Source organism: Lingula anatina, chromosome 9 (genome assembly GCF_051362555.1).
Source record: "Lingula anatina isolate TDL-2025a chromosome 9, LinAna3.0, whole genome shotgun sequence".
NCBI lineage: Eukaryota > Metazoa > Brachiopoda > Lingulata > Lingulida > Lingulidae > Lingula > Lingula anatina.
The window spans coordinates 15,286,530-15,301,612 of record NC_141775.1 but is presented as its reverse complement, the minus strand read 5'-3'; the positions used below and the strand labels follow the sequence as shown (position 1 = coordinate 15,301,612).

Genomic DNA, 15,083 nt, shown 5'->3' with positions numbered 1-15,083 from the left:
TGTGTTCTGAAAACTTTTCCAAATGGGTCCGAATGTGGAAAGATCATGAAGTAACCATTCTGTTGAGTGGGAAATATATAGCTACATGTAGTACGTTGTTCCTGCCACAAAACAGACTTGATGGCATTATTTCAGCCACAAATATGATTACCGTTTTGTACATAAGCCATTGTTCTTGCGACTGATACTGTTTGTAAAAGGTTTGCAAAATAATTAACAGACAGCAAAGTATCATAGAATAAGGGGGTATAACAGTTATCGGGAGATAAAGTCATCAAATCACAAAACACATTGAGTAAACATTATACATATCTCAATCAAAATGAGTCTGGCGTGGTGAAAATCAGGAATCACCGAGTAAAATCACTTTCTTCACGAAGGACGAAGTGTATCGAAACTGATGGTCCGTGTAACAGAGAGCCCGCCCTCCATTTAGTTATAATGGTTATAATGGTTAGGGTTAGCCTGATCTAAGTGGGTCAAAATCTAGGGTGAGGCTTACCTGTACTAAATAAATGCGAAGTGGACAAAAATACAGCAATATGGGCTTCATTAAAAAGAAAAACAGGTTTGTCACATGTTTTGCAGTAATTTCAAACTTTTTGGGCAACTAAAAAGAAAAATATATCCTAAACTATGAGCTGGAAGAAAAGAATTTAAGGTCACTGGGAGATAATTACCAAGAAATGCAAAACTTATGCAATAAATGCAAAATGCAGTATATACAGACTTAACATTAAACATGGAATATTGTCCCAAATTGTTTCCTAATTTTTTCTGACTGAAAAATAAATACAACAACAAATAATAGGGCTTTAGTTTTCATAATCTCTTAGTGCCATTGTGGCGTAGGCCTATAATTAAATTCATCAATGAAGCAAAGTGCGAGGATGATTCTTAGTAAAAAAAAAAATAATAATAAAAAACATTGAAAGTGTTATTAGTATCTCCATAGTTTGCACAGATTTGATCTGTTTTTAAAGAATCACATGCCTGTCGAGTTGTGCTCATACGTTTATCAGAGTGTATTAACGGTGCAACGGCCAGCAACGAGTAGCCTACGACCTCCTCTTGCCACTTTGGAGCGGCGAGGCGTTCCTCAAGACAGGTTTCTTAGAGTTTGGTATGGAAGAAGATTTTATCAGTAATTTCATGTCAAAAGAGGAGGGCTGTAAAACGGCACGTCAGAGTTCCTTCACAGAAAAAGAACGAGGATTGTGTTAGCGAGGAAGGAAATGGGAATCTGTGCAATATCGCTTGACACTTGTTTTCCATTGTAAGTATGTCATCCTTCGAACGAAAGTGATTCTGCAGAAACAATGTGTTTGTAACGTCCCAGACTAGTAATGGTTATAACTGTTAAATGCCATTATAGGTAACTGATTTCAGGCATTATGTTCTCTCTCTCTCTCTCTCTCTCTCTCTCTCAACTCATTGTTCAATGCTTCAGTATTTCAGAAAAAGATGCTATCGAGGGGAAAATCCATCCTAGTGCGTCCTCAGGATGTCTGCGGAGGCAGCAACTGTATCAACATCGGCAAGCAGATAGAGAGGTGGAAAACTCTAAAAGAACAAATGAATCTTGTAACTAACGAAGGTCTGGCTAAGTACCTCCTAGACACGTAAGTGATTTCATGAGATTGTCAGGAATAAATGCTTAATTTTCAAATGTTTATAGATTAAACTAAAAGACTCTTAAGGATATACTAGTAGTACGAAGCATTTGTACATGTAGAACTATTTTATGTCAAATCCAATGTCCATTTGTCTTGAGGGATTTGGACAATGAAAAATTAAGGCTCGTGTGTGTCGTAGTTTTCTGTTGTTATGTAACTCAAGTTAACATTTTTTTAATAACTCATTTATTACATAACACATCCAGCCATGCTGGCTAACTGGTAGAGAAAAAACAATGCATTATGGGAGATATGTTAATTACATTATAATATGCAACATCTCCCTTTTTTTTTTTTTTTTTAATAAAAATAAATCCTGGAAATATTTTTTTTTTTTTTTTAAGTTGCTAATAAACATAATCAGTTCACTGTCCGTGTTGTCTTTGTCTCCAAGACATTTCAATGTTCACAGTTCATAGGCACATGTAAATGTTTTTTTTTGTTTGTTTGTTTTAACACAAAAGTCAACAGAATCTCAAGTCCAGAGTTCATAAATGAAACAATTATGATTAAGCTTATTCAAATTACAGTCAATTTGTGACACTTTCACAACTGACTTGTTACAGTCACTATTACTGAATTTATTCATAAGTTCAGTCTCTCTGGAGGTTTAATGTTCCTGCTTGATCTGCGTAAGGGTTGAGATTGAGGTGTTTCACATTTTGTAACAGTCTCTGTGTTTGTAATGTCAACAAGAGGTTCATCAGTTTCCTCAATCTCATTGTTTCTGAAATCAAAATGTTCTTTTGTCTTATGAATGTGTTTCCTGTTGCGTCGGTAATTTCCACCATTGGATTCCACATAATAAGATCTGGGTTTGTCTGATACAGTTTTAACTTTGGCAGGTTGCCATGTATTATTCTGGGTGTCATACATGCGAACAAATTCTCCTTCATGTAAAGGTTCAAGCGGTTTGACATGCTGATCATAGTGTGTTTTACTTGCCTCCTGTCTCTTCTGTAATGCTACATTGTAGTCGGAGTTCAACTGTGACTGTCCAGCGGGAATATTTGTTTTATACTTCCGGTTATTCAATAACTCACAAGGCGCTGGTAGGTTGTGATCAATGGGTGTTGTGCGAAGACATAACATGGATAGGTGGGGATCTGAATTCGATTCCCATGCTTTCTGAAATAGACTTTTAACAGTCTGTACCATTCGTTCTATGAATCCATTTGACTGCGGATACATAGGTGAGGATGTAATGTGCGTAAATCCCCAAGTGTTTGCGAAGTTTTTGAATCCTTCTGATGAAAACTGAGGTCCATTGTCAGTTTTAAGAATCTCAGGGATGCCATGTTCCTCGAATATGCTCTTCAAGTGTGCAATTACACTGCCTGATGATGTACTTGGAAGTTTCCGCACTAAGGGATATTTGCTGTACTGGTCAGCAACTAATAAGTAGTCAGTTTGTCTCCAATAGAACAAATCTGCTGCTAATGTGTGCCATGCGCGGGGAGGTACATCTGCTGGCAATAAGGGTTCCTTACTGTTGGCAGCTTGGTGTTTCTGGCAAGGTGGACACAGTCCGACTGTGTGCTCAATATCATTATTCATGCCAGGCCAAAATACTGATGATTTTGCACGTAGCTTACATTTCTCCACTCCCTGGTGGGCATAATGTAGCTGTTTAAGTAGGTCAGGGCGAAGTACTGTAGGAATAATCATCCTATTCCCCTTCATTATGATTCCATCTGCGATGCCTAACTCATCACGGTAGTTCCAGTATGGGTGAAGAATTTCTGGACACTCGCTGCGTGTAGCTGGCCATCCTACAGAAATCATTTCACGAAGAGCTGCTAGCTGTGGTTCCTTACTAGTTTCCTCGCGAATTTGCTCAATGCGTGTTGGACTTGCGTTCATGTACGAGTGTAATTCATGTACTGTAATGTCAAGTCCCTTGATGTCGTCACCATCACAAGGTTTCATGCGAGAGAGGGCATCAGCTAGTCCTATATTTTTGCCTGGGACATACACAATCTCTGTGTCATAACACTGTGTTCTCAACAACATGCGGGTCAGACGCGGTGGTGCGTTGTGTAGGTGCTTCTTGAAAATGGCTTCTAGAGGCTTATGGTCAGTCTCTACTTTAATATGTCTACCATAGACATAATGGTGAAACTTTTCAAGACCAAACACTACTGCTAACATCTCGCGTTCAATATTTGAGTAACGTGACTCTGTTTCTGTGAGTGCTTTGCTAGCATATGCAACTGGGCCTTTATCCTGGATTAAGGCAGCTCCTAATCCATAAGATGAAGCGTCAACTTGGAGTGTAAGTGACTTGCTACTGTCGTAGAATTGTAGGTTGGTTGCATTTGCTATTTCTCTTTTAATCTCGTTGAATGCAATACTGTGTTCAGCATTCCACTGAAAAACACTTTCCTTCTTGCACAGGTCTCTGAGACTGGCTGTAAGTTGAGACATGTGGGGAATGTATCTGCTTAGATAATTGGTCATCCCAAGGAATGTTTGTAGCTCGGATACATTTCTCGGCTCATTCATTACATTAATGGCTTCTACCTTTGCTGGGTCTGGTTTTAGCCCGTCTTTTCCTATAATATGACCGAAGAATGGAATTTCCTCCTTTCTAAGAATCATCTTGTCCTCATTAAAGCGTATCCCCTTTCTTCTGGCTGTATCTAATACAACGCGCAGAGTCGCATCGTGGTCAGATCCGTCTTCTTGCCAACCTGCTATGATGAGGTCGTCGGCGATTCCGGTACACCCTGGAATGTCTTTGAATACTTCTTCAATCTTGGCCTGGAAGACGTCTTGAGATAGCGAGAGGCCAAAGGGTAGTCTGTTGTATCTAAATCTTCCGAAGGGCGAATTGAAGGTAGTCAGAAGAGAACTTTCTTCATCTAACGTGATATTCCAATACCCACTCCGAAGGTCAAGTATACTGAAATAACGCGCGCCACTCAGTTGAGGTAGGATGTCATCCAGTGTTGGTGTGTAGTGGTGTGGACGTCTAATTGCCGTATTTAAGTCTTTTGGATCCAGGCAGAGACGTATTTTTCCATTGGGTTTGGTTACACATACACACGAGTTTACCCATTTCGTTGGTTGTGTGACTGGTGACAGGATCCCTTGCTCAACGAGAGAGTCCAACTCCTCCTTGAGTGCTGGCTGCAATGCAATAGGTACACGCCGTGGTGGGTGAACAACAGGAGAAACAGTGGGGTCAATATTAATGTGATATTCCCCATCCAATTTCCCGATACCTTCAAAGATATCCTTATACTCTGATAGTATGGACTGTCTTGTCACTGTATTTATGTTCAGAGTAACAAGTCCCAGTTTCTGACTGGTTTCCATTCCTAGTATAACTGGTCCTTCACAGTCCACAATATAACTGTCTGAGGTCACCATGACCTTGTCATTTGTGAATGTCAATGTTGCTATTCCACATACTGGTAACTTACTGCCACCATATGCAGTAATCGTGTCATTTGTAGGCTTTAGTGGTTGCTTAATTGCAAGTTTTTTGAAAGAAGACAGTGGTATTACATTTCCCTCAGCACCAGTGTCTATTTTGCAACGTAATGTTGAAGTAGAGTTCCCAACTTTAACTTCAATGTCAGCAAATGGCTTGACTGGGGACTGTTTTGACTGAATACTATCTACATATATAGAGTCAAAGTATACACTGCTACTGCCACTTTCATTTGCTACTGAATGCACAGTTTTACTATGGGTCGATGCAGTTACTGTTTTTGTTCTACATACCCTTTTCCAGTGATCTGGCTTGCCACATTTGAGACAAATTGTACCTTTAGCTGGGCACTGTTGAAAAACATGTTCAGTTCCACACTTACCACATTCTTGCAGTGGCTGTCGTGAGCGTTGCTTGCTTGGTACCTTTGATTGAGTTTGCTGGCGAGGAGTGCGATGTTGTGGCTGTCTGAAACGCGGTCTCCCTCTTTGACTGTTTCCACTTGGCCGTAGTGCATGAATTTCCTTTGCTGCTGTACTGTGAAGATCCTCAATCTGTTTCTTAGTTGCTTCCTCTGTTCGTGCAATAACAAGAGCCTGATCTAGAGTCAAATCGTCCTCTCTTTGTAATAATTTCGCCTGAATTCTCTCCGAGTTAGTGCCAAAAATGAGAGTGTCAATTATGTGTTGATCAACATCGGTATATTTGCATTCATTTGCCACGAGTCTGATTCGTCTGACAAAAGAATCAATGCTCTCACCTGCTTCTTGTCTGCATGCTCTAAGTTTAAATCTCTGAATTCGAAAGTTACTCTTGGGCTTTGTGTATTCTTCCAACTTTTGCCAATACGAGGTCAACACGTCTGGATCATCAATGTTAAAAGTTTTCACAATTTCGCGGCCTTTTTCTCCGATCCAAAGGAGAAGAAATTTCACTTGTCTTTCCTCTGACACAGCATCTAAAGGTCCTTGGAATATCAATTCACACTTTTCCTTGAAAAGTTTGAACGTACGCGGTAAGTCCATGGATTCCCAGTCCATGTGAGGCGGCTGTATCCCATACATGTGCTCCATTTTTTTTTTCTTTTTTTTTAGTGATTCTAAATCCGTTTTTATCTTGTAGTTTGTGGGTCATCCAATCTCCAAATTATGCTACATCCAATGTAGATCCCGATTCTGACACCATGTCGTAGTTTTCTGTTGTTATGTAACTCAAGTTAACATTTTTTTAATAACTCATTTATTACATAACACATCCAGCCATGCTGGCTAACTGGTAGAGAAAAAACAATGCATTATGGGAGATATGTTAATTACATTATAATATGCAACAGTGTGTGTGATTTATTTATCATATTAGTTTCTTTGATCAAATGCAAGATTGTCCTTTTTTTCTCATTCACAGACATAATCTACACACCCAGCTGTGTGCTGATCTCCAGGGGGATCCACTGCTGCCCTCTGGTGACGAGGAGGAGGACAAGACATTGGAGTGAGGAGAATTTTATATTCAGTCATCAGAATGTGATAACATTCATTTTTTTACAAGTGAACATTTTCTGCTTTTCCAGCTGCTACAACCACATCAACTATAACATTGTTACAATGTAAAAAAGCTTTGTTTTCTCACAGTTCATTGGAAAATAGATTCTAATTACATAAATTTACATGTGCTGGTACATAGTTATTTTGTAATATTTGAAATAGTTAAAACTTAAACAAGTGGGTATTTTGTCTAGGCTGGACACCAGAGGGCAGCAAATGTCATGTGGGATTTCCATTGATCAGGACATTGCTACCACTAAAGGACAGAAGTCATCAGATCATCTTGCCAATCAAGACACTAGTGAGACCATATACATGTATGTGCGTATTTTTGAGCTTGAGGGCAGAAGCGATGAAGAGCGAGCATCCATTCAAGGGCAGAATGCATTAGGGCAAGATGATCCTACAGATTGCGACGCTAGTGACACCAGATGTCAGCACAAATCAAATGAAGAAGATCCTACCAATGACAACACTTCTGTCACCAGGTGTCAGCACAATTCAGGTGAAGAAGATTCTACCAGTGAAGACATAGCTGACACCAGAGGGCAGCCTACCACAGATCAAGACAATACCAATAATGTGAAAGTGATTAACTCGAGGCCACAACTTCCTCATTGTGAACAACATGAAGACAAGACTGCCAAAGATGTGAAGAGAATTATAAGGGACACACGTAAACGAAGCATGAAAACTGGCAGCCAAAATAATGATGGCCAAAATAAACCCAACAACTGTAAGGAAAAAACTTCCATTTGCTGCCAGACTTGCGGAAAGACTTGTAAGTCCTCTCCTTGGTTTAGAGATTTGCAGGAAGTGTACCAGTGCAAGAAGTGCAAAAGAACAAATAAAAAACAAAACATAGACATTGATAAAGACAGTAGTTGTAAACCTAGACCAAATAGGGTGTTTATTTGCCAGCATTGTGGCAAAGAATTTTCTCGCTTAAACCGTTGTGTAACACATGAAAAAATTCACAGGGGAGAGAGACCATATACATGTTTCTGTGGAAAGGGTTTTCCTAATTCTTCAAAGCTTAAAATGCATGAAATGATTCACGTTAGCGAAAAACCTTTCAAGTGTCAATTTTGTTGCAAAGCCTTCACAAAGAAATTCGCCTGTGTTCAGCATGAACGAGTTCACACTGGAGAGAAGCCATATAAGTGCAAGTTCTGTGAGAAAACTTTTGCCCAATTACCAACCTGCAACAGACATGAAAAGATTCACACTGGAGAGCAGCCCTACAAATGTGTGTTCTGTGGGAAAGCTTTTATAGAAAAAAGTCACTGCAAAAACCATGAAAGGATTCACCGAGGAGATAAAGTGTTTCATTGTCAGTTCTGTGAAAAATCTTTTATAGAAAAAAGAACCATGGTGATTCATGAAAGACTTCACACTGGAGAGAAACCATACAAGTGTAATTACTGTGAAGTGTTATTTGCTCGTAGAGATGCTTTAAACAGACATGAAAGGGTGCACTTGGAAGATAACACTTGAGGTTATATATAAAATGCAGGCTAAGTAATACCCTGTAATAAATATAAATAAGCCTGATTTTTTTTTTGTTATTTATGCATTGATCTGTCATATCATGGGTACTAAAGGACTATGCCAAGCAACATTTTGATAACAGGAAGGGCTGTCATTGTTCTAAGGCACTATTTTATCTGTCTAAGCAACTGGAGGCTTTTGACCTCACCTCAAGAATCCTAATTGGATATAGATAACAATCAATTCACATGATCACTCTTGGTCACTGTAGTTAAAATTGCCAAAATTGCCAGGTGGGGTTCAGGGGGTTCGAAAGAACCGCCCCTCGTGATAGGAAAAGGTCCACTCTGAGTAAAATTTGATCTATTTACATGAAGGTTTTATGGAAAAAGGTCCACTTTTTCAGAAAACAAACCCCCCTTTTGAAATTGCTCGCTAGGGCCTGCTCAGTATGATAAACAATCGAGTGTTACAGATTATTGATACCTTTTAGACTGATGTAAGGTATGCAGTCTTGTTTACAAATGCATATTGAAAATTGATAGACTTTCAAGTTGTAACTGATAAAATCTAAATGCAGTGATTTTCAGAAAAGCGGTAACAACCCCTACCCTGTAGAACTCCTGCACAACACCAGAAAAAGAAAATCATTCTTTCACCCTCAAAACAACTGACATGACACCATCAGCAAAATGGCCATATCTTGGATCCTAGTTTGAAAAAACCACCTTCAGGAGAAAACAAAGTGGAAGTTGTAGTAGTATTTTTTTAGATTGGTAAACTGTTCATTAATTACATATTCTCAAATTACCTATGAGCACTCAAAATTTAGCCTTGTAAGAAACACTTCTGGTAAATGCAGGTACCCCCAGTACTTGTGAATCTGTGATATGCATACAATAGTCCAAATAAAGGTACTTTGTATGATACCTTATTCCACTTCACAAATTTATCAGAATTCGTGCAAGTCTTTTTCTCACTGGTTAGTTAAGTGAACCTCATTTACATGTAGTGGCGGATTTGGGGGGGGGGGGGGTGACAGAAGGGGTCCCGACCCCCTTTGATTTTGAAAAAAAATCACATTAATATTCCCCTCTTGAAATAAGAATTTTGACTAGTTGAAACATGGTTCTAAATGGCACCGTTTGCCCTCAAATAACAAAATTGTTCTCCACGCCAGAGGTGGGGGAAGGCTCGTTTTCGCATTTGCGGAATCCCCTTCAAATAATCCTGGATCCGCCCCTGTACATTAATTGCTGGTAAGCGCCTGGCATAGACGTGGTGACTGCTGATACATGGCAACCGCAGGTAGTAAGCTTTGGTGCGTTCCTAGTTTCATGTTGCATTGAACTCCGCTGAAATATAACAACTACCCAAAAACTCCTGTATTAGCAGCTCTGGTACACATATAAAATATTGGTTCGATAGATATTGTGTCTTTTACCAATGGTTTAATCTGTCATTTCATTTTTGACTTTAATTTCTTATTCTATATGTGAACTGAAAATATGAGAGGAAAAATAAAACCCAATATACAAAAAACATCGTGGTTCCACATTTTGTTCAAGACTCCATTGAATTGCCAAAACCGCGCACTGAGGGTTGTTCCCAACTCCAAGAGATTTGTGAAAAATTAATTTCTGGATCTGTTTATGATGGGGAGTAATGATGTGGTTGATTAATGGCACCTAGAAGTTGACCATCACCTCCAGTGACTTCAGTTCAGTGTATAGCACCTCATCTGATGGTTCAGGAACAGATTGTGTGGAAATGAATTATTGAAAAAAGTATGTGGAAGTTTTACTAAGGTTGAATCGGGATGAAATTATTATCGAACATTCCATTGAAAAATGTAAATAAATATCATGCTGAATTTTATCAAACATCTGTATAAATATTCCTCACACCAAAATAATTACTGGCGTATACGTAACAAATGTGATTTGAAATGTTTCCACGCAGGACCTAAAAGATGCATTAAGTCGAGGTAGATTTATTCTTGCTAAGGGCCCCTTTACACTGGACGGCGTCCTTTCTGCGTCCAGCAGTACGGCCCCATTTGAGAGTTAAAAAATTATAATACTTTACGTGCCGACAACTGGCCGATCATTGAGCATTCATTCTGATACAAAATCAATGCTCGTGTCTCCTTATTAAGACCACAGCAATGCCAAATTTCACGGTCGCAGAAAGGACGCCGAAAGGACGCCGTCCAGTGTAAAGGGGGTATAACCAAAGACATGTCAAGTTTGATTACCATTTAAAGTAGTCCCTAACAAATGTAGAAATTCTCGTGAGCATCACATCAGCTAATAGGGCACTTTCGAAAACTTTTTCCAAAAATTATCTGAATCACTTAGGGACATTCAGCTCACCACCATTTGAAACTAAAAACTCTCTTTATACACTTATCTACTCTGAAATAGAGACAATTTAACAAATTCGATTGAACAGCGCTTTCATTGTTTATACTCCAAAATTGGGAAGGAACAACTGCCTGCTATTTTATAAAAGAACTTAAAATGAATTATGGCAGTTTTAAAGTTTTACTAAAAACTAATTTATGTCTTTAAGAGTTTCTGTAACTTGGCGGGGTTATCTCGATACTCTCTGGAATACAACTAAAAGATACCACTTCCAGTGAAGTGAGATTAATACTTGTTTTGAATAAATCAGAAAATATTATATTTCTTATTGAAAGAGTACCAAGTGTAGTGTGGAATGACATATTTTTGGCATGTACTCAATCTGACATCAGTGGAAACTTTTGCATGGAATTTATTCAACAGGAAAATACTTTATGTGAGATTTCAGAACATGATGTATGCAAACACTGTCCTTCTGTACAGTATGATATTCTTTAATTCTTTGTAGAGTGTGTTAAAAAATTTCAAAAATATGGAAATCAATAAACTGTAAAAAACTGACTAGAGAAGAAAAAATAGGGAACATACATGTATATTTATCAACAGATATGTATAAAAAATAATGGGTGCTAAGTATATCAATCACCTGTATAAATTTAGAGAAGAAAATAACTGCATTTTTGAGCAAAGTTATGTTTTATTTTTAACTTGTACATACTTTGAAATGGTGAATGACATTTTATAAAAAAAAATCTCTATACTCCCCTGCGCCTGTGCGTTCCCTCACCGACACTCTCCAGCACCGATACCCCCCCCCCCCCTTCCTCCAGTAGATTTTTGCATTATGTACATCAAAACGACCCACATCGATAGATCCCTTGTAAAGTTACCGTTATAGGCGCACCGTTACTTCCCCATACAGATTTCCCCCCACATCGTTGCTTCCCCACATATTTATCCCCCCACATCTTCACTCCCTCGATGCAAGTTTCATTTTACTGGCATTATTAGCCATCGATATAATAGCCCGGCCTACCATGGATCGGGTGGTTTCTTTTTCAAATTGAAAAATGCGTTGGGTTATGTGGAAATTTTTACAATCGATTCCAAGGAAACCCTTTTAAATCATCCTCATTTTGGATTTGACGAACAACTTTAAATAAACATTTTTTTTAATTCCGAGTCCGAATGACCATAGAATTTATTTGCCATGCTTATTAACCATATCTGAGATTTACAAAAGAAATTCGTCTACCGACCAGTTAATTTTTTTATATATTATTGTAATTTGTAACATTAGGCCCCTATATTACAGACGCTGCTTGTTAATCAACTTATCAATTTTGTTTAGCCTATTTTGCCACTTTTATTTAGCGTAGATCTACATTACTTGATTTTCTAGGGCCTCAAAATCCATCGTAATCTCTTCTAATATGGAGATGCTCTGCCCAGCACTATTGAATGTAAATGGAAGTTTTAATACCGTTATCGAACATCGCTCATCTTTCTGAACTACAGGTCTATAATGATATGATTTTGATATCCTTTCTTTTTGGTGGTAAAACAGAATTTATTATATTTCTATGAGTTGTTTATCATGTAATCTTTCGAACAGTTGTTATCCCTTTAACCGGGCTGGGTGTGGCACAGTTAAATCAAGGGGTACATGTACAAGACAGAAGATTAGTGCTGTTCGTAATTGGTTTCTTTATAACGATCTCGCAGGCAATACGTACCATCGGATTTATCTGTTCCACCCGTTTTAAGGATTTATGAAGTTACAAAAAATAAAGCCGTGTGTTTTTTTTTTTTTCGCCTTAGATCTTTATTACAAATAAAATTAAAAAGAAAAAAAAACAGTAACTGCAGCGCATTAAATTAATTCAGTGGTTTCTAGGATTGCCCAAAGACAGCATAAATGATAAAATCCAACATTTCCACGAAGACAAAGGCGACCATTATCGCTTTTGTAATGTTTTTTTTTAACCAATAATTCAACAAATTGAGCGGTGAGTTATTTATCGTTGGTTGAAGCCAATTTTGAGCAAAATAAATAAAAAAGAATAAGATAAATAAAAATTGGGTGTAATCTGTAAAACGTAACCACCGTTGACAGGCCCGTAGCCAGGGGACCCCCCTTTTGCTGGGAAAAGGTCCCCTCTGGGTAAACATTTATCTAGGCACATGAAGGTTTCATGGTAAATGGTCCACTTTTTCAGAAAAAGAACCCCCCCGTTTGAAATTGCTGGCTGCGGGCCTGGTTGAAGATCAAAGTGAAGTACATAGCATCAGCATACAAATCCAGGATTCTTTGAAGTGTGTGTGTTTGTGGGGGGGGGGGGGGGGGGGGGGGAGGGGGGGGGGCAGGGCCGTAGCCTGAGCAAAATGCCAGGGGGGGGGGGCAGTAAGCGGACACGAGGGGGCAAAGCCCCCGAAGGGAGAGGGGGTGTCCGCCTACCAGTGTGGAAAATTCTAAATCCCAGGGGGGGCAGCTGCCCCCCCTGCCCCCCCGGAGGCTACGGCCCGGGGGGGGGGCTGGAAGCGGAGCCAACCATCCCCCCCTCCCCCCCTCTCTTGGCATGGGGTTCAGGGACGGCGAAAATTTTTGTTATTTTAGAGGGCGAACGGTGCCATTTGGTACAGTTAAGAACTATAAGCCTAATTCAAATTCAAATTCTAATTTTAAGAGAAAGCATTGATATGATTTTTTAAAGAAATTGAAGGGATGGTCAGGACCCCCTGCCCCCCCCCCCCAAACCTGCCACTCTACAGTCATTTGTCACAAATCACAAAGGTAAGCTGCACACAGTCTGTTTTTATATTAATTTGTATGTGTAAAGTTACAGAGCATATCATTTCAGTATTTGTTTTCTTATTTTTCCACGAAATCTCGAATGTTTTTTTTTTTTTTTTTTGTCTCAAGTGGGTGGTGTACTTTTGAAAAAAAAATATAACGGGGACGTATAGGAATGAGCCTCGGGGGCGTCTCAATAATGCAAAGGTTCATTGGTCCCAAAGTTCGTTAGTCCGAAAAATCGTATGCACGCGCTTCTGATGAACTTTATTTGCCGGTTCACGGGACATTTTTTGGGAAAACAGAAGAAAAAGAATTATTATCAAGTTATAAGCAAAAGATACGGTGCATGGGACACTTTAAAACAGAATATATTATACACATAATGATACAGAGGAGCGTAAAACAAGCCCACTTCTCCGGTTTTACCATGCAGAACTTTGCATTTTTGCCTTTCATCAGCCTCTCCCTAAAATGTTGCACACCGCGTTAACTGTTCACTTCCTGGGAAGCGATAGTTTTCAGAGTATGCAGACGATGATGCTCTGAAGACATTAATAAAAGGGGGGTAAATGTTGTCTAAAATTATATTGTATGTAGGCTACTTACATGTAAAGAAACGTATCTGTGGTGTAGGGAAGGGATGTAGGCTACCAAGAAAAAATTACCTAAATTTATTTTAACTAAGCGAAATGAAGGATATTGATACTGTCTTTCAAAATCCGCAGACAAGTTAATACAATAGTTTGAAACCTATCTCCCTGAAAACGTTTATCATTATTAAAGGTGTGTGTGTGTGTGTGTGTGTGTGAGTTAATGATGGGTTGGGGGGTAGGCCTACTTGGGTTGGCCTTAGATAAATTTCAGTTATTTTACTAGGTTCTTTCACGTCTTTTCACGTCTTGAAAAGTGACTGATATTAATTATTATTAAAATATCAAAAGATACAATAAATTGAAGGCAGAGAAAGACTGCGCCACGCTTAACCTTTCACCCCTTTCTCACCGGATGTACCAGTCCCCCTAATACCAGTAGCTTGACTGACAGTGTTCGCTGCGGAGCTGTTGTGACCTAGATACATAGTTGAGCAGAGCGGGAACATTTTACTCGTCTGACGCCAAGGGGAACATATACTGCTTATGACAGACGCAAGTTTGATTTGAAGGAGTAGGCCATTCTGCACTTTCTGCGTCCTTTCATGGCATAAACAACGGTTCGGTAAGTAGTCTGGCTAGCTCTTAAATTTGTTCCACTCTCAACATTGATCTTTGTGGGCATTTTTTCATTTTTTTCTGCCCCGCCCAATAAATCTTTTATTTTCAGCAGGCCTGTAGCCAGGAGAGGGGGGCGGGTCGAACGAAACACTCATTTAACCTGGAAAAGGTCCGCTCTTGGTGAAAATTTACATAGGTATACGAAACTTTCATGGTGAAAGGTCCACTTGTTCAGAACCCCCCTTTTATATTGCTGGGTACAGGCCTGTTCAGCACGGGTCTTTAAAAACGGTCCTTTAAAACATAGAAATGGAGAGAAATGGATAGAAATGGACTGAAATGGGCCGAAATGGACCGAAATGGACCGAAATGGACGCATGGCAAACCTCTATGAGATCGCACTTGGGTTTTACATAGTAAAAATAAACTTACCTTTATACCAGAAAGAAGTTTTATTGAATTTTCTGGTGGTACACCCTTCGAGGTAGTAATCGGGTCAAGGTCGCCATTTTCAAGGTGGATTCCGCAACGAGGCTGTGGCGGTGATTCCACAACGAGG

At 39.2% G+C, this 15,083-nt stretch overlaps 1 protein-coding gene and 1 long non-coding RNA gene across 2 annotated transcripts in view; both read left to right on the top strand.

The window, feature by feature from the left end:
- The first annotated feature begins 1,265 nt into the window (after positions 1-1,265).
- Positions 1,266-8,213, top strand: LOC106154041 (uncharacterized). Its single transcript, XM_086995795.1, has 4 exons — positions 1,266-1,375; positions 1,451-1,622; positions 6,520-6,606; positions 6,854-8,213. The coding sequence occupies exons 2-4, from the start codon at positions 1,465-1,467 to the stop codon at positions 8,154-8,156; spliced, it is 1,548 nt and encodes a 515-aa protein (XP_086851921.1). The 5' UTR covers positions 1,266-1,375; positions 1,451-1,464; the 3' UTR covers positions 8,157-8,213.
- A 6,131-nt stretch (positions 8,214-14,344) lies between these two features.
- Positions 14,345-15,083, top strand: part of LOC106172597 (uncharacterized) — a 46,937-nt gene continuing 46,198 nt past the window's right edge. Inside the window, exon 1 of the long non-coding RNA XR_015331165.1 lies at positions 14,345-14,528. This is a non-coding gene — a long non-coding RNA (uncharacterized LOC106172597). The remainder of the gene's footprint in view (positions 14,529-15,083) is intronic.

Bases quoted from the DNA above. Each gene is read 5' to 3' on its own strand.
- LOC106154041 (XM_086995795.1), top strand. From the start codon at position 1,465: ATGCTATCGAGGGGAAAATCCATCCTAGTGCGTCCTCAGGATGTCTGC. The intron at 1,623-6,519 runs GTAAGTGATTTC...TCTCATTCACAG, and splicing joins GCTAAGTACCTCCTAGACAC to ACATAATCTACACACCCAGC. The intron at 6,607-6,853 runs GTGAGGAGAATT...TATTTTGTCTAG, and splicing joins GAGGAGGACAAGACATTGGA to GCTGGACACCAGAGGGCAGC.